Source organism: Callorhinus ursinus, unplaced genomic scaffold (assembly GCF_003265705.2).
Source record: "Callorhinus ursinus isolate GAN/ISIS: 27379988/994484 unplaced genomic scaffold, GSC_fseal_2.0 scaffold5, whole genome shotgun sequence".
In the NCBI taxonomy this organism is placed as follows: domain Eukaryota; kingdom Metazoa; phylum Chordata; class Mammalia; order Carnivora; family Otariidae; genus Callorhinus; species Callorhinus ursinus.
This window is the reverse complement of record NW_027397067.1, coordinates 47047299-47065598: the sequence shown is the minus strand read 5'-3', so window position 1 is coordinate 47065598 and position 18300 is coordinate 47047299. Positions and strand designations below refer to the sequence as shown.

At 36.2% G+C, this 18300-nt stretch overlaps 1 protein-coding gene across 1 annotated transcript in view; it reads left to right on the top strand.

Annotated features, from left to right (window-relative positions):
* The window catches only part of YWHAZ (tyrosine 3-monooxygenase/tryptophan 5-monooxygenase activation protein zeta), a 32557-nt gene extending 14520 nt beyond the window's left edge, over positions 1-18037 (top strand). Inside the window, exons 3-6 of the mRNA XM_025870919.2 lie at positions 11574-11697; positions 12455-12618; positions 12696-12791; positions 15599-18037. Coding sequence (XP_025726704.1) covers positions 11574-11697; positions 12455-12618; positions 12696-12791; positions 15599-15658 — 444 coding nt within the window. The 3' untranslated portion in view covers positions 15659-18037. The remainder of the gene's footprint in view (positions 1-11573; positions 11698-12454; positions 12619-12695; positions 12792-15598) is intronic.
* The last annotated feature ends 263 nt before the right edge of the window (positions 18038-18300 follow it).

The window sequence follows — 18300 nt, the reverse complement described above, 5'->3', positions numbered from 1 at the left end:
CATAGGAGAGGGCCATGGTAGTACAATCTAAAACAGGAATGGGTTATGGGAGCTTGATCTTTCCCATTCACGTATTTAGTGAGGTCAAGTCAAAGGAGACCTACTCTAGGCATGTTTTCAAATTGCGGTCCGTAAATGTCTCATTAGGGGTTCTTTTGCTTTGATACTCTGGGTCTGTTTACTATTTGCTAATGACATGCATACTTATCTTAATGGAAATTAAATTTAGTACTATTAGTGGAATACTCTCTAAGAAAAAGTGGGAGCCTCCTTTCTACCCCTCATATTTTTGTTTACAAATGTATCAGCACTTATTTTTGTGCTGTTTCTCTCCTAAATACAAATTTTACCAATCAAATAAGGAAATTTGAAAAATACAATTGAGCACAAAAATAGTCTGAGGGTGGAGAGCAAACTCACTGGTATTGTCATGTTCTAGAAAGAGTGACTGTTAAAAAGGATTTTTCTTTAAAACTTATTTTTATATAATATTTTACAAAAATGGAAAATAGCCTTTTTATTTTTACACATGGTAGTTAAATTCTTTCTAACCAGTTACCTTATTTTTTAACTTTTCATTTTGAAATAATTTCTTTTTTTTTTTTTTTTAAAGATTTTATTTATTTATTTGAGAGAGCGAGAATGAGAGAGAGAGAGAGCACATGAGAGGGGGGAGGGTCAGAGGGAGAAGCAGACTCCCTGCTGAGCAGGGAGCCCGATGCGGGACTCGATCCCGGGACTCCAGGATCATGACCTGAGCCGAAGGCAGTCGCTTAACCAACTGAGCCACCCAGGCGCCCTATTTTGAAATAATTTCAAACTTAGGGAAAAAAAGTTTGAAAAATAGTATGAAGTATTTCCCATATATCCTTTACCCAATTCCCTAAGTATTAACATGTCGTATATAACCACAGTATAATTATCAAAATTAGCATTTTGTAAAATAACTGATGAAATAAACTATATAACCTAGAGAATTTATTCACAGATAGTACCACTTATAACCCCTAATTTCAGAGTACTGGCCTGTTATTTTCCCTAATTCAGAGTACTGGCCTTTTATTCTGTTGACTGTCCCTCAGTTTGGATTTCTCCAGTGAGTTCTTAAAATTCAGATTGTGCATTTTGGGAAGAATTCCATTTCCTGGAAGTGATAACAATGCCCTCTAGGAGACACGTGATATTGTCCTGTTACTTAACCAAGATATCTAGATAGGACATTAATTTAAACCACTGAAGACTTGTAGAAACACCGTATGATACAAAACTATTAATCAGTTGAGTTTTTTTTAAGATAGACGCCCCATAGTATGATTGTTTTGTCAAAGGTTATGAACTGAATGTATTTTGCCAAAGTACTTTCTAAATGGATTATGTCATTTTCTGATGGATTACTCTTTGAAAAGGGAAGATACCCCAGTTCTATAACTTGTAATTTTGCTTTGAAATACATAGTTCACTAGCTAGCTGGCTTCATGTATTCTAATTGGCAAGCCCAAATCACAGCACATAGGCCAGTGATTTAAGTGCATAGTCACTGTTCTTTAGGGCTGAAATAAATGTATACTTTATAATGGGTATTCGTTAATTTTTTAGATTTTAGTCTGAGGACCCTTAGTCTATAAATTGATGCTCATTTAAGAAAGGAAGAAAAAGTGACCTTGAGTTTAAAAATCTAAGGAATAGTGGTGGGATAGGAAGTGCATTAGAGAAGTTTTCCTGGGATAAAATTGGAAGGGAGGTTTTGAAATTAATGTTGGAGTGAAACGCAGGAAGACTTAATCTCTGGATTTTTGTCTCCCTTAGCCTCCTTCAGGGTCATTACATAGAACCCTGCAGCTTATCCAGGGGTCTTGCAAGCATATTAGGTTATATATGTACCTAGCCTCCCCTTGGCCGCTGTTTCTGAATATAGTTGACCCTTGAACAACATGGGGGTTGGGGTGCAGACCACCCCCCTATGCAGTTGAGAATTCTGTAACTACTGACTCCCCAAAACTTAACAGCCTATTGTTGGCTGGAAGCCTTACCAGTAACATAAACAGTCTGTTAACACAAATTTTGTATGTTACATGTGTTGTACACTGTATTCTTAAAATTAAACTAGAGAAAATACAGTGTTAAGAAAATCGTAAGGAAGAGAAAATACATTTATAGTACCATACTGTAAAAAAAAAAAAAAAAAAACCCCACTTCTTGGTGGACCCATGCAGTTCAAACCCATGTTGTTCAAGGGTCATCTGTATATGTGCTTATAACACCCAAACACTTGTCATTTTGGAGCAATGTCTTAGGTCTTTAGAGAAAACAGAATATTGTTTTTTGTCTTTTTTGCAGGATAATCATTATCTAACAGTACCAACCTTAAGAATTTCTATCATGTTTTAACTAGAAGTTGGATAAGATGATGACTTTTGATAGTTTTTAGGTTGCTGAACTAAGTTTATTTCCTCAAGATTATTCTAGCTTTCTTCTGTTCTATTAAAATGAAACTGTTTGAATTATGCATATGTAATGCAGCCTGAGGATTTAATATTTAAGTGCCTAATATGTATAAAACTTGTTTCTTTAAAGAGCCTATAAGGTTAAGAATAGATATGTATGTGAAAAGTTAAAGGTATAAAATTAAATTTTTTACTCTGGATAATAATTTAGATGTTATAGAGCATAGGATATGAAGTAAAAAAAATAAAAATTTTCTGAGTTTTGTCCTACCTGCTCAGAGGTAATCTGTATTAGCCTTAGTTCTATTTTTACCTTTCTGGGAATTTATGGTTCCTATGCAAACAATTCTATCCTTGAAGAAGACACATGAGTTAGGATTATATACAAAGTACTCTGAGGGCACCTGGCTGACTCAGTTAGGTATGGGACTCTTGATTTCAGGGTTGTAAATTCAAACCCCACGTTGGGTATAGAGAGTACTTAAAAAAAAAAAAAAAAATCTTTAAGAAACAAGCAAAACCAAAAAACTCCCCAAAGTATTCTTTAACTTGTGCATATACATGGGCACTTTGGTGTATGTCTTAGGCTTTATTCCATATTGACACACACCTCATTTTTAAAATGTTTTATAGCATTATATATGTGTACTATAATTTATGTGTATATATGTGTAATATAATTTAACTAGTCCATTATTGACAAATTAGGGTATTTCCTTTTTTCTTCTTTAAAAACTCTTGCAGTGCCTGGGTGGCTCAGTTGGTTAAGCATCGAACTCTTGATTTCAGCTCAGGTCATGATCTTAGAGAGTTGTGGGATTGAGCCCCATGTTGGGCTCTGCTCAGCACAGTCTGCTTGTCCCTCTCCCTCTGCTCCAATCCCTGCTTGTGCTGCTAGCTCGTTCATTTGCTTGCTTGCTCTGTCTTTAAAATAAATAAAATCTTAAAAAAAAAAAGCTCTTCACTGAACACTAGAGGTATAGAAAACGTGGGCCTAAACTGAATAGTTTTGAGAATTAGCTTTAGGGAGAACATAGAATTAGACCTGGATATTTAAAGGTGGATGGTATTTAGCACAGATAGCTTTAAATCAATAGTGATGTGTGGACTCCTTTTAGAGGGGGTCCCTGAGGTCACAATTTCATGATAATACTGAGTCACCATTGATTCTTCACTGTGTGGACATTAGCACTGATGCAAAAACTGCTGGTCCTAATACTAATAAAGATAGTGGGACCATACTGTATTAGTAATTTATGTATTCCTCACCACTACCCATCTAGTTTTTTTGGGGGGGGGAGTGGATACTGGCTTTATTTACTGTCCTTGAAGCTATAAAATCATTATTAGCCCTTATGTAGATAATCTTTTTAATATTCTGTGAGGCATAATGAGAAGTATTAACAGTTAGCCCCCAGGAAAAGTTTTTGTGATTGAATCGTGAGCTGAACTAGCTGTTCCCTGATTTTACCCCACAGAACACTCTCTACTTCAAAGAATGACAGACAGGCAAGCTATGGTTATTTAGGCTTGAGTATTTGGCAGACATCTTGAAAATGAAGAAGTGATCTTGTCACTTTAATGAAAACAAATGGTATTTGTGACCAGTGATAAAAGTTAAGCTTTGAAGCACAAATGAGAATTTTGGAAAACTTGTATCCACCACTTCCATGATCTTGACAGCTTTCCAATTTTTTTTTTTTAAGATTTTATCTATTTATTTGACAGTAAGAGAGGGAACACAACCAAGGGGAGAGGGAGAAGCAGGCTTCCTGCGGAGCAGGGAGCCCGATGTGGGGCTTGATCCATCATGACCCGAGCTGAAGGCAGACGCTTAACAACTGAGCCACCCACGCGCCCCCCAAATTTTTTTAATGAGTATAAAGCAGTCCTAAAACCAAAAATCTTTAAACCTTAAATATGGAGCATTTGTTGTTACTAGTTTTTTTCTAGAATATGTATCTATTTTTTTTTTTTTAAGATTTTTTTATTTGGAGAGAGAAAGCACAAGCAGGGAGAGCAGGAGGGAGAGGGAAGAGCAGGGAGCCTGATGCGGGGCTCAATCCCAGGACCCTGGGATTATGACCTGAGCTGAAGGCAGATGCTTAACTGGCTGAGCCACCCAGGCACCCCGAAAGTGTATGTTTAGAGAGAAATAATAGGTACTATGGTTGGGAGGAATAAGTTAGTATTTTTTAAACATAAGGAAATTAGATCACATAAGAGGAGGGGGAGTCTGGAACTAAGGTGGGTTTCTGGGATGTTGGTGAGTTGGCTGGTTAAGGTGTCATTTTAAAGTTAATTATCTATAATGCAGATATTTCCTATGATAACTTATTTACTTGATTAGTTTAGACAGTACTTGAAAGAAAATAGTTGGTTAGAGAATGCTGGTTCAGATTAGACTGTTCTGTCCTCCAAAGGGTATCCCTTATTGTTCTGTTCTAAATCCTTTCTGTATATTAACTCACATTATTTTACCCCTCTTAATAGTTACACAAATTTAGATTACTGAACTCAAAGTGTTAAAAATGAGATTACAAGAGCCACTAAAGCAGATTTTTGAATGTCAAGATCTCATATGTTATATCTGAACAGTGCCTGCTCTGTCAGGAACTATGATTTTCCTATTTATACTCTCATTTAGACCTAGCAGCCTTTGAGGTAGATTTTCATGTCGATCATTTTATATAACTAGATTTTCATTTAGTTTTATAGATTAGCTCTGAGAGATTAATTTGCCCAATATTTCAAAATTAATGATGAGAGAGGAATTCAAAGTCTGTCTGATTTTAGAGTTTATGCTTTATTACACCAAGCTGATGCTCTAGGAAGTGCTTGGATACCCAGAGATTAGGGTCTTGCTACCAATTTAGGTAGTAGTTTTGGTGTTTTAGGCGGTTTCTAGTCTAATTGTTGCCTAAAGGTGATGTTTTACTCTTCCTCTTAATTTCAGACTATAATCGTACTAAAGGACTAGTGGTATGGTATATCAGTAGAATAGAGATAGATTTTTCAGTTTATAAACCTTTCATTAGAAATATTTGACCACGGGGCGCCTGGGTGGCTCAGTTGGTTACAGCGACTGCCTTCGGCTCGGGTCATGATCCTGGAGTCCCCGGATCGAATCCCGCATCGGGCTCCCTGCTCGGCGGGGAGTCTGCTTCTCCCTCTGACCCTCTTCCTCTCGTGCTCTCTATCTCTCTCATTCTCTGTCTCTCAAATGAATAAATAAAATCTTTAAAAAAAAAAAAAAGAAAGAAAGAAATATTTGACCACAGCCAGGATTGAACGTTAAGTTCTTGTTAATGAAGAAGGCAGGTTGAACCTACCCCAGGAAGGGCAGTCAGAACTAGATGACATGTTTATATGGTTCCTTAATTTGAATACACTACAAAGTCAAAGCATTTATGGTATGTAGATCATTCTTTGATCAAAGCATGTGTTAGAAACTTGCTAATATATTCTGCCCTGGTAAATTGACTGGTTTGGGGGGGGAAGTCATTACTTGACACCATATATCTTAAGTGTTTTCACAACCTAAGAGGTTAATCGTACCTGTAAAGAGAGAAAAATCTTAAGATCTCAAGAGTCACTAATTTATCCATTGATAGATTGTTTCAGTGTCTTCTCTTAAGAACATATCATTTGGGGCACCTGGGTGGTTCAGTCGTTAAGCATCTGCCTTCGGCTCAGGTCATGATCCCGGGGCCCTGGGATCGAGCCCCACATCGGGTTCCCTGCTCCGCGGGAAGCCTGCTTCTCCCTCTTCCACTCCCCCTGCTTGTGTTCCTGCTCTTGCTGTGTCTCTCTCTGTCAAATAAATAAAATATTAAAAAATATATATATACCATGCTTAAGAACATATCATTTAGCACTGGATTATGAACCATTTACAGAAAGATGTTGAATATGGGCTTCTAATAGCATCTTGCTGCTTCCTATCCCACTTTACCTTGTTAGGATGACTATAAAGTCAGAATATGCATTAACTCTAATTTTGCAAATTAATCATAGATATTTTTGAAAATCTTGGCCATGGTATCTTTAAGACAGTGGTTGTCATCAAAAGCAGATTTTTAAATTGCTGAGGCAATACCGTGAATTTTTTTAATCAAATTATATTTTAGCAAGATTCATATGGATTGTATAGCCTCGGTGCTTGAGTGTAAGATGTTCTTTAATTTCGTGTTTGAGTTAAATATCCTTTTCCATTTTAATTACATTTGGATTAGGAAGTTAATGTACTATGTTATATGAAGAATTTTGTAAGTGGAGGTACATCAGTAGTCAGCCTGCCCTTTGTTTCATGGTTGGAAGTTGTAATGTCTCATCTACCACTTATATAAAAGGCTGTTTCCCCTTAGAAATTCAGATTCTTAACAGTGTCCCAGAGTAATCATCACTTTCATTATACTATAGTAGATGAATGAAATTTAGAAGGTTGCATTATAGAGTAGGATATTCTCTTAAGTTTTCATATTTTTTGAAAATAGCTGTTAGTCCTTTCCTCTATTTGACTTTTAAATTTGCTCACCTCCAATTTTTTCCTTGTCACTGCTGCTTTCTGATTAAGTGCTGCTTCCTTTTTCCTTTTGTTTTTATTCTTTCCATCTTGGTCTTCCTACTTTGCCTCTTTCCTGTGACTTCGAAATCTGGAAAATGTAGATTTTATTCTTCTTTGGTCAATTTGACAAATTAACATACTTAATCACCTCTTTAGTGCTAAAACTAACTAAATTGAATGAACTCTGTATCTTCCATATCTTACATTAGAGTTGAATGAAACCACATCTGATTTATGAATCTATAAAATACCCCAACTGATCACCTTATTTTTCCTTAAAATCTCTGTAAGAGTAGGTGGAGCTATTTGATTAGGTGGCTTTATTCCAAGTTTGGACCGCTCAGATCTCTCTTATTGAGCAGAAATCTGCCTCTTGCTTAACTTAACCAGTCTTGTCTAGAGCCATTCTTTCAATTTTCATGACAAGTTTCTAGTTTCTTTACCATTCTTGCTTGCTTTCCTGGATATTCTCCAGTTTGCCAATCCTGTCTTGATAAATTTCTTAAAGAAGCAAAATGCTATAGCTTTGGTCTCATTAGTACATTATAGAACTGAATCATTTTCCTTAATTTTGATTCCTAATTGTATTAATATCTTGGAATCACATTATCCTTTTTCGTAGGCAGAGCACCCTATTAGGGCAGAAAAAAATGTAGCATAATTATAGTAGTACAGGTCAGATTGCCTAGTTGGAGTTGTACCTTCACACCTTAAGCTGGGCCCCATTGTCTTCTGTAGGGTAGTTTAGTTTCTCATGGGTAGGTTTATGAAAGGATCAAATTAAAATGAATATTAGAAGTGTTATCTTTATTATTGAAATAGCTTTATAAACTTTTGTATATTGCTGCATAACCATTCAAAACATAGTAACTTAAAACAGTGATTCATTCCTTCTCGTATCCTGCGGTTTGCCTCAACTACAGCTCTTCACATGGTGTTGGCTGGAGTCACTCATTGCTGCATTTAGCTGGGGCTGAAATATCTGAATGGCTTTACCTAACATGTCCCATTCCTGGGGCTAGCTTGACCTTTCTCTCCAGCAGGGTAGTTTGACTTTATATATGCTAGCCTAGGGTTCCAAGAGCAAAAGGGGAGGCTGCTAGTCCTCTTGGGTTAGGCTCAGAAATGGAACTCAGTCCCTTCCACTGCATTCTCTTGGTTCAAACCAAGTCATCAAAGTTAGCTCGGACTCAGGAGAAAGGAAGTAAATTCCACATCTTGACGAGGAGGGAATGGCATATGTGGACAGGGATGGCAAAGGAATTAGTGGAGGCTATCTTTGGAGATTGTGTACCACAATTCTGTTTTTTCCTAGCCAGTTGAACCAAGTGTTAGCCCCTTCATTTAATCTTTTTTTTTTTTTTTAAAGATTTTATTTATTTGAGAGAAAGAATGAGAGAGAGAGAGAGAGAGCACATGAGAGGGGAGAAGGTCAGAGGGAGAAGCAGACTCCCTGCCGAGCAGGGAGCCCGATGCGGGACTCGATCCGGGGACTCCAGGATCATGACCTGAGCCGAAGGCAGTGGCTTAACCAACTGAGCCACCCAGGCGCCCCCTTCATTTAATCTTTAATATCCAGTCTGTCTTGTGTTGTACGTTTTAATGGTTCTTAGAGTTATGTCATCAGAAGATATAATAGACAAAAGTATGCCGTTTATCCCGTTCTCAGCTTTTTACTTGTAACAGCTTTATTGAAGTATAACTGACATGCAAAGAACTGCACATTTTTGTAGTGTACAGTTTAATGAGCTTGCTTTCTCAACTTGTAGTCAGCATTTCACTAGAAACATTTGTTTGCCACTGTTGATACTTAACTCTTGGTCCTTTTGGTCTATAGTTTGGTCAGTAAGCTGGTTGATTACTGTTCTCTTGCCTTCCTATTACTTGTAGTTTCTGGTTAATATCTTTTAAAGTTGTTTCTGTTACTGTTTTCGATGTTAGGGCTAAAGCAGTGTTCACTTTGGGGGAAGAGGTGCTTAACTACTGTTTAAAAAATTTTCCTTGTGAGTTACACACAATGTTACTAGGGATATAGAAGTTAGTACTCATAAAAGATGTGTTACTGAAGATGGGTTGTAACATTTCTTGTCACCTTGCCTACACATGTTTGTGGCCTTCATCTTGACATAGAATGGGTTAAAGTCATTGACAAAGTTGAAGGACGTGACTAGGCAGTGTTCTCAGTTTCATTTGTCTTCCTTGCTAGACCACTTATCCACAAAGTTAGAGACGATCTTGCCCACCATTTATTTCTCAGTGTTTAGCACAGGGGCATTTAAATATTTGGAGAATTAAGTGAATGTGAAAAATACGTTTAAGGAGTAAAATATGAAATAGAACTGCGTAAGTGAAAAATAATTTTCATGTTTGGGCTTGGTTATTGTCAGTTTTATTTGAAGATATTTTAGTATAATCTTACATATGTAAATGAGTCAGACTTGTATATGGAGCCTTCTTTAAATTTATGTATTTTTCTTTTGCTGTTTGAAGTTACTTGTGAATTCTGGTTAGTCACGTTACTACTTTTTCTTTAGTTAGACTTCATAGTCTAATCTTCAGCTTAGTCAGAAATTGAATTTACCATTTGAAGTGTGGAATGCCACCATTTACTAGACTGACTTCAAAGCCATTATGCTATACCATCTTCCATAGTTGAATGAATAATATCTTTTGTATTAAGATATAAAACTTGAAAAGGCCTGGTCATTTGTTTAAGTGAAAAATCCACTTACTATATTAAATGGAGCTATCTTCTGTTTTTGAGGTGGATCCCAAAAGAGCTGCCATAGTCAGTGTTCAAAGAATGCTTATGGGGGCGCCTGGGTGGCTCAGTTGCTTGATCCCAGGCTTCTGGGATCGAACCCCACATCGGGCTCCCTGCTCAGCAGGGAGCCTGCTTCTCCCTCTCCCACTCCCCCTGCTTGGTGTTCCCTCTCTCACTGTCTCTCTGTCAAATAAAATAAAATCTTAAAAAAAAAAATAGAGTGCTTATGTCCTAAAGAGCGTGGTGTTCAAAGGACAAACGCAGCTGAGAGATCTTTGAATATGAAGGTATGGGTGTGGTGTAATAAAGTTTTGCTATCCTAACCAAAGTGTTCATCTGATTTTAGGCCAGTAGTTTCAAATATTGGTTAATAACCACAGGAAACGTAGTAGTTTGACTTCTCACCTTGACCCCCTTCCAATAATGCAGTGCAGCTTGGCCCTACTGCCATGTTGGCCCCTATCCACTTCATGTGGGTATCTGTAGCTTCACACTATCTGTAGCTTCAAACTGTCTTGCATAGAAGTAGACTAAACTGCGTGACTGCCAGAAGGACAGAAACCAAGAATCAAGAATTTGATAACTTGTAAAAATGGACTACTTGGGGCTAAGCCCAGTTGAAAACTGATTTTCACCTTGATTCATAGTATTTTTAGCTAGGAGGAAAATTGGGGGTGGTGAGAATGGTTTTGTTTTTTGAGTATTTTTATTAACATTTGCCTAATTGTACTACTGGAATTATCTTTTTTCCTCTTAAAAAACCCACTAGTTTATTGTGCCTTCTCCCCTTAATACAACGATCTGATATTTTTTTTGCTTTAAATCAATTGTAGAATATAATTATTAGCATGCTAGGCTGTAAATTAGATTGTTAATAGTTTTAAACAAAATTATACAGGATGAAATTTTATCTGTTGGTATGGTCTGTAAATATGTGTTTTATTAGCTAAAAATCACTTTAAGGGAATTAATAAAAGGTTTACTCTTCAGATCTGTAATTCTCATAAACCCATCTACCACTGTATTTAGTTTTTTTAAAGATTTATTTATTTGAGAGAGAGGGAGAGGAGCGAGCAGGGAGAGGGTGAGGGAGACTAGAATCTGCAGCAGGCCCCCTGCTGAGTGGGGAGCCTGGTGGGGAGCTGGATCTTACAACCCTGAGATCATGACCTGAGCCAAAACCAGAGTGGGGCGCTTACTGACTGTGCCACCCAGGCGCCCCATACCACTGTCTTCACTTTAATTAGGAACAATAAAACTTTGACTTTGAACAACTTGTTACCTGTTGTGAGGTTTTGCTTGAATTGTATTCTTCTAAATGAAGTTAATTTTGTTCTGCTTTCTCAGTTATGGACTCTGGTAGTGTCTCTTACATTATTGGTTTTTTGCTTGAGTCATAATTCTCCAAGAGTCCCAAAAGTTTATCTCTTGTGTTCTTTCCATTCTAATGACTACCTTGAAAATGGAAAGTTTGTCAACTTACTAGAAAAAGCTTGTTAGGAGCTCTCATGCTTTCACATTCACTGAAGCATGTGGTCTTTATCAGCATGTAAACAGATAGCACTGTGCAGGGGAGGCACATACTCAAAATGTGTCCATAAGTAATAAACTCAACACTAACTTCACTTTTTAAGCATTGCTCTCCAAAACATTCTGCTTTTGAACCACAAATTTATGAGCCTACTGCATTCATCTATTGTACTCTAGTAATAATTGGGTATTGGGCTGTAGTATGCTGTTAAGAAGTGAAGATTTTTTCAGTCTTGTAAATATTCTTACTGTTTCTTTTCTTCCAAAGTCTCTTTTGGAAAAGTTTTTGATCCCCAATGCTTCACAAGCAGAGAGCAAAGTCTTCTATTTGAAAATGAAAGGAGACTACTACCGTTACTTGGCCGAGGTTGCTGCTGGTGATGACAAGAAAGGTAAACTGTTTTTCAACATGTTTGTTGAACTTGTATAAAATAACACAGTATGGAAGTAGTCTCTCTGAAATGTAAACAGTTGTAGTTTTTTTGTTTAATTGCTTAGAGCTCTAAATGAAGAGCAGTAATTAACTTTTTTCTTTTTTGGGGGGGTAGGAGGGGCAAGAGTGCGAGGGCGAGAGAGAATCTTAAGCAGGCTCCATGCTGGGCTCGATCTCACAACCCTTTGATCATGACGGGAGCCAAAGTCAAGAGTCAGAGGCTTAGCGGACTGAGCCATGTGCTCCAGTAATTAATTTTTTTAAAGTCCTGAGAATGTATATCTACTGCCTAATATTGGTGTTCTAAAATCCATGCTTATTGAAAAGCCAATTTTGTGCATAGCCATGTTTCCTCACAATTTTAAGATTTTATTTATCATGACCTGAGCCAAATGCAGATGCTTAACGACTGAGCCACCCAGGCGCCCCGTTTCCTCACAATTTTAAGAGGTAGTGATCACAGCGTAACTATAGAGCAGTGAAAGCTAGTTATTAATTCTGAGATGATTGCAAGAGTTTTTGTAATGACATTGACCAATGGTTAGTGTAGTGGTGTTCCTTCGAGAAGGCTTTTTTAAATTTAAGATCCTCATTCAATCAAGGTTGCTACAGCTTAGTATTTCAGAGCATATCATTGGATATTAAAGGTCTGGCTTGAGGGGTGAAGATGAAGTGCAAACTTTGTTGATAATGTTTTGGCATGTTTTATTTTCCAGGGATTGTGGATCAGTCACAACAAGCATACCAAGAAGCTTTTGAAATCAGCAAAAAGGAAATGCAACCAACACATCCTATTAGATTGGGTCTGGCCCTTAACTTCTCTGTGTTCTATTACGAAATTCTGAACTCCCCGGAGAAAGCTTGCTCTCTTGCAAAGACAGTACGTATTTTACCTGTTTTGTGGAAATTTAGTAATCCTTATTATTTGAGCACTGAAATGTCCTTCTTTCGTCATAGGCTTTTGATGAAGCCATTGCTGAACTCGATACATTAAGTGAAGAGTCCTACAAAGACAGCACGCTAATAATGCAATTACTGAGAGACAACTTGACAGTAAGTACATGACAGTGTCATGAATGGCCAGTGTAGTTGAAATTATGTTCTTTTATAGATTATTACAAGGGATATTTCTGGTCTCTTTATTGAATATAAAATTGTATCAGCTGTTAAATCTATGAAGAAAAACTGCCTTATAGAAACTAAGATTAGATCAAGGACCAAGAATGTATACTTTAATTAGTTACATATCTATTGTTAGAGTTTTAGTTCTTAAAATAATTTTGTAAGCCCTGGTTTTGGACTTTCAATCACGTAGGCTGTTTTATTTTCCAATTCGGTTTGGGTGTTTCCATTTGTTCCATTTTAGTCACAGAATAGTTTTTATTACCAAAATTATACAAGTTCTCTTCATGTTTAATCCATTAAAAATGGTTTTCTTGGGGCACCTGGGTGGCTCAGTCAGTTAAGCGTCTGCCTTTGGCTCAGGTCATGATCCTGAGGTCCTGGGATCAAGCCCCCTGTCGTGTTCCTTGCTCAGCAGTGAGCCTGCTTCTCCTCCAGCTTCTCCCCATTCGTGCTCTCTCTGTCTCTCACTCATTCTCTATCTCAAGTAAATAAATAAAACCTTTTTTTAAAAAAATGGTTTTCTTGACCATAAAGTTGCTTCCATATTTATACAGCTATGGTACTCCATCACTAATTTCAGTTACAAAATTTCAGATACTCTATGGAATTCAAATGGGAAATCTATTTTGCCTAGCTAGCCTCTTAATTAACAACAACAAAAAAAGACTTGTTATGGAATGTCATGCTTATCCTTAGCATACTCCAAACTGAGAAGAAAGAACTGTAATGCTGTTATCACATTGAAAAAACCTACAGTAATTCCTTAATAATGTTTAATATCTAAATAGTACTCATTCCGGTTGTTTCTTTTTTAAATTGTCTATTTAATAAGCAGTTTTTTATTTGAATTGGGATCCAAATAAAGTCTACACCTTGCAAAGTGGTTGGTATGTCTCTTTAGTCCCATAGGTTTCCCCATTCTCCTTCAGATAAGTACTGACTTTGAAGTTTTGAGTCTTAGGTGAAAAAATTATCAAGTACCTGCTCTGCCAGCTAATGAGAGCTAGGAGTGAAGAGTTGCAGTGTAGAGCCCGAGAACTGTATATCCTTTTATACATTTCACTTCTAGCTTTATTCTAATTCACTGCCAATTTTTTGAACCAGGTCTATATTTTGGTGTTACTATCATCATCAGAGTTTTTTGAACCACATTGTATACTTTGTTATTGTTAAACACTTAAAATTAATTTTAGAAAGTGTAACTGGGGGCTACTTACAAACTTGTGGGATTTTTATTTCCGTCAAGAGAATAACCTGTAGTTTCTTAAAGAATGAATTTTTTATGTCAAAGGAAAGAAGCACTTTGTTAGGTATTTTTAATATTAAGAATTTTCCTATTTTCTCGTTGTCATTCCTAAAAGGTAGAAATTGAGACCTAACTTGCTGTATATTGTCATCACTTTTTGAGAAGGCCTGGCTTGAAATACATAGTTCCAGCTGATTTTGGTTTTTAGTATAGCATGAAAGAGCATACTCCCAAAAACTGAGTAAAAAGAGAACCAAGGATTGCATTCTGATTCTGTTACTAATTACTGTGTGTCTTCTCTGAGCCTTGGTAATATTACCTGTAATCATTATAGGTTGATTAGATTATTTATCTGTTAAGAAATTTTGCCAAAACTACCTAGTATTTGAGATTGGATGTGATTGATTAATATTGCCGCCAACACATAACCCTAGTAGAAAAATGTATCAACTTTTTGGGTATTTATGGAAAATTCGAGAATCCTTGGAGGTTAAAACTGGAAAGAGATGGTAGAAGATAATTTCATCTTACAAAACCTGTTGAACAGGAACACACAGACTTCCAGAGGTCATTTAGCTTAAATGTATGACCTTGGAAGAAGTCTCCTTTCTAGGGCAGAGATCTGTTTGGTTAATAAATAAAGCTAATGGATGATTTGGGAATTAGGAAAATATTATTGCATTTTTTTTCCTTCATTTTTCATTGTATAAGCAGTCCTTTTATAATTACATCTAAAAGTCATTATGGACTGTTAAGACTTGTAAAAAATACTAATTTTTGAAGAAGCTGAAATAATTTTGAGATTTTTTTAACCTACCAATAAATTAACATTAATGAAAAAAATTAATAGATCCATAGTCTTAACACTATGGGACAATTCAGTTTTTACCTCTTAGAAGATTGGGTTCTAACCATACTGTTTTCTGTTCAACTATTTATTTTGAATCCTATAGATTCAAAACGTATGTTTTTCTAAGCTAAAAACATTAGAAAAGCTAAATTTGTAATTTAATTCAAACTTGATACCCTCATTCTTGAATTTCATGAAGTGTGAGATTCTCTTTGCAGTGGGAGTCTTATGTTATAGGAAAGAAATCAACCTGAGCTTGAACTTGGGTTTGAATTAAGATGATTCTAGTTTAGGTACACTAAACTTAAACATCCATCTCTCATATTGGGGCTCTTCAGAGCAGTTTGATATTCTCATTTTTGTAGCACTTCTGTATTTTTTATTTTGCTTTCTCTTCTATGATAACCAAGAGTTTCTTGTATCTGACTTTATTTGAAGACAACTTGCTTTGTACTTAGATTGTTGACACAAAAAGGGAAAAATGAGGGTGTTTTGTATCTTGAAAGCTGTCTTCATTGCTGTAATCTTTTAAAGAAAGCTTTCAGCAAAAGCTGTGGTTATATTCTGGTAACTATGACAAATTTATTAAGATTTTTCTCAAACTGAAACATGCTGAAAAATCTTTCCTTCTTTTACCAGTTGTGGACATCGGACACCCAAGGAGACGAAGCTGAAGCAGGAGAAGGAGGGGAAAATTAACCGGCCTTCCAACTTTTGTCTGCCTCATTCTAAAATTTACACAGTAGACCATTTGTCATCCATGCTGTCCCACAAATAGTTTTTTGTTTACGATTTATGACAGGTTTATGTTACTTCTATTTGAATTTCTATATTTCCCATGTGGTTTTTATGTTGAATATTAGGGGAGTAGAGCCAGTTAACATTTAGGGAGTTATCTGTTTTCATCTTGAGGTGGCCAATATGGGGATGTGGAATTTTTATACTAGTTATAAATGTTTGGCATAGTACTTTTGGTACATTGTGGCTTCACAAGGGCCAGTGTTAAAACTGCTTCCATGTCTAAGCAAAGAAAACTGCCTACATATTGGTTTGTCCTGGTGGGGAATAAAAGGGATAATTGGTTCCAGATACAGGTGTAGTTTTTGTGGGTACTTTAAGGTTTGGAGCACTTACAAGGCTGTAGTAGAAATGGGTATTCTGTAGATATTACATATTGAACCATGAGTATCTGTGGAATACTCTTCAATGTGCACACCTTTGACTACAGTTGCAGAAGTGTTCCTTTAATTGTGACCCAATTTACTCTGGATAAGGGCAGAAACGGTTCACATTCCATTATTTGTAAAGTTACCTGCTGTTTGCTTTCATTATTTTTGCTACACTCCTTTTATTTGTATTTAAATGTTTTAGGCAACCTAAGAACAAATGTACAAGTAAAGATGCAGTAAAAATGAATTGCTTGATATCCATTACTTTATGTATATCAAGTACAGCAGCAAAATAAAAATCCCATGTATTTAACTTTTTTTAGGGGGTTTTTTTTTTTTGGTTTTTTGTTTTTGGGGTTTTTTTTTTGCTTTTGTGATTTTTTTTTTTTTTTTTGATACTTGCCTAACATGCATGTGCTGTAAAAATAGTTAACAGGGAAATAACTTGAGATGATGGCTAGCTTTGTTTAATGTCTTATGAAATTTTCATGAACAATCCAAGCATAATTGTTAAGAACACGTGTATTAAGTTCATGTAAGTGGAATAAAAGTTTTATGAATGGACTTTTCAACTACTTTCTCTACAGCTTTTCATGTAAATTAGTCTTTTCTGGTTCTGAAACTTCTCTAAATTGTACATTTTTAGAAATTTATTCCTTATTCCCTCTTGGCAGCTAATGGGCTTTTACCAAGTTTAAATACAAAGTTTATCATAACAAAATACTACTAATATAACTACTACTGTTCCCAACCATGTCCCATATTCCTCCCCTCCCCTGGGGGGCGGAAAGAGTTTTGTATTTTTTTTGTTTGGTTTTCTGGTTTTTGGTTTTTTGGTTTTTGGTTTTTTTTTTAGCGACGGGATTGATTGGAAAAAAGTAATGTGTTCCATTTAAAATTTTGGTATACGGCATTTTCTAACTTAGGAAGCCACAATGTTCTTCGCCCATCATGACATTGGGTAGCAGCATTAAGTTTTGTGCTTCCAAATCACTTTTGTTTTTAAGAATTTCTTGATATTGTTATAGCCTGCCTTCAATTTTGATCCTTTATTCTATTTGTCAGGTGCACAGGATTACCTTTTTTAGCCTTCTGTCTTGTCACCAACCATTCCTACTTGGTGGCCGTGTACTTGGAAAAAAGGCCGCATGATCTTTCTGGCTCCACTCAGTGTCTAAGGATACCTTGCTTCCTTTGCTTGCATCCCACAAACTATTTCCCTCATCCTATTTACTGCAGCAAATCTCTCCTTAGTTGATGAGATTGTGTTTATCTCCTTGTAAGCCCTACCTATCCTGAATGGTCTGTCATTGTCTGCCTTTAAAATCCTTCCTCTTCCTCTCTTTAAATAATGATGGGGCTAAGTTATACCCAAAGCTCACCCTCAGACTATTTTCCTCAGTACCTTGCAGAAAACACCAAACAAAAATACCATTTTAAAAGAGGTGTATTTTTTTTTCTTTTAGAATGTAAGCTCCTCAAGAGCAGGGACAATGTTTTCTGTATGTTCTATTGTGCCTAGTACACTGTAAATGCTCAATAAATATTGATGACGGGAGGCAGTGAGTCTTGATGATAAGGGTGAGAAACGGAAATCCCAAATAACTGTTTTGTTGCTTGTTTTATTATGACCTCAGATTAAATTGGGAAATACCAGCCCTTTGGCACAGTTGTCCCAAATACTACATTCAAATAAAAGTGCAATGGAGGCCTTGGGGTCTTTCTTTGAAGGAGAAAGGATCTCTTATGCATTGGGGCAAAATAATCATCTTCATGGCTCTTTTTTTACTGATTTCTCCTGACGCCCAGGCCAAGGACATGAAGTAATCGTTTATAGCTAAGGAGCATTAAACTAGACTTGAGATGGATCTCATTCAAGTATAAATAAAAATAAAACTAAAGCTTGTCACATTTGCCTATTTATGTGCATTAGTCTTCTAAACTAGTTTGATTCTGAAATTGTGATAATACTTCATTAATATTAGCTGTTAATGTTTCAACGTACTAGTGCCCAGTAGATGAAGGAAGAGGCCAACCTGAGATTTTTTTTGCCTTGGGATTTGAAAAATAAATTTTTATGACCTTTCCTTAATTGTCCCAAATCCAGGCTTCATGTCTGTTTTTGTCACTATAACGTTGATATTTCCAGGAAATTGGAGAATACAACAATGT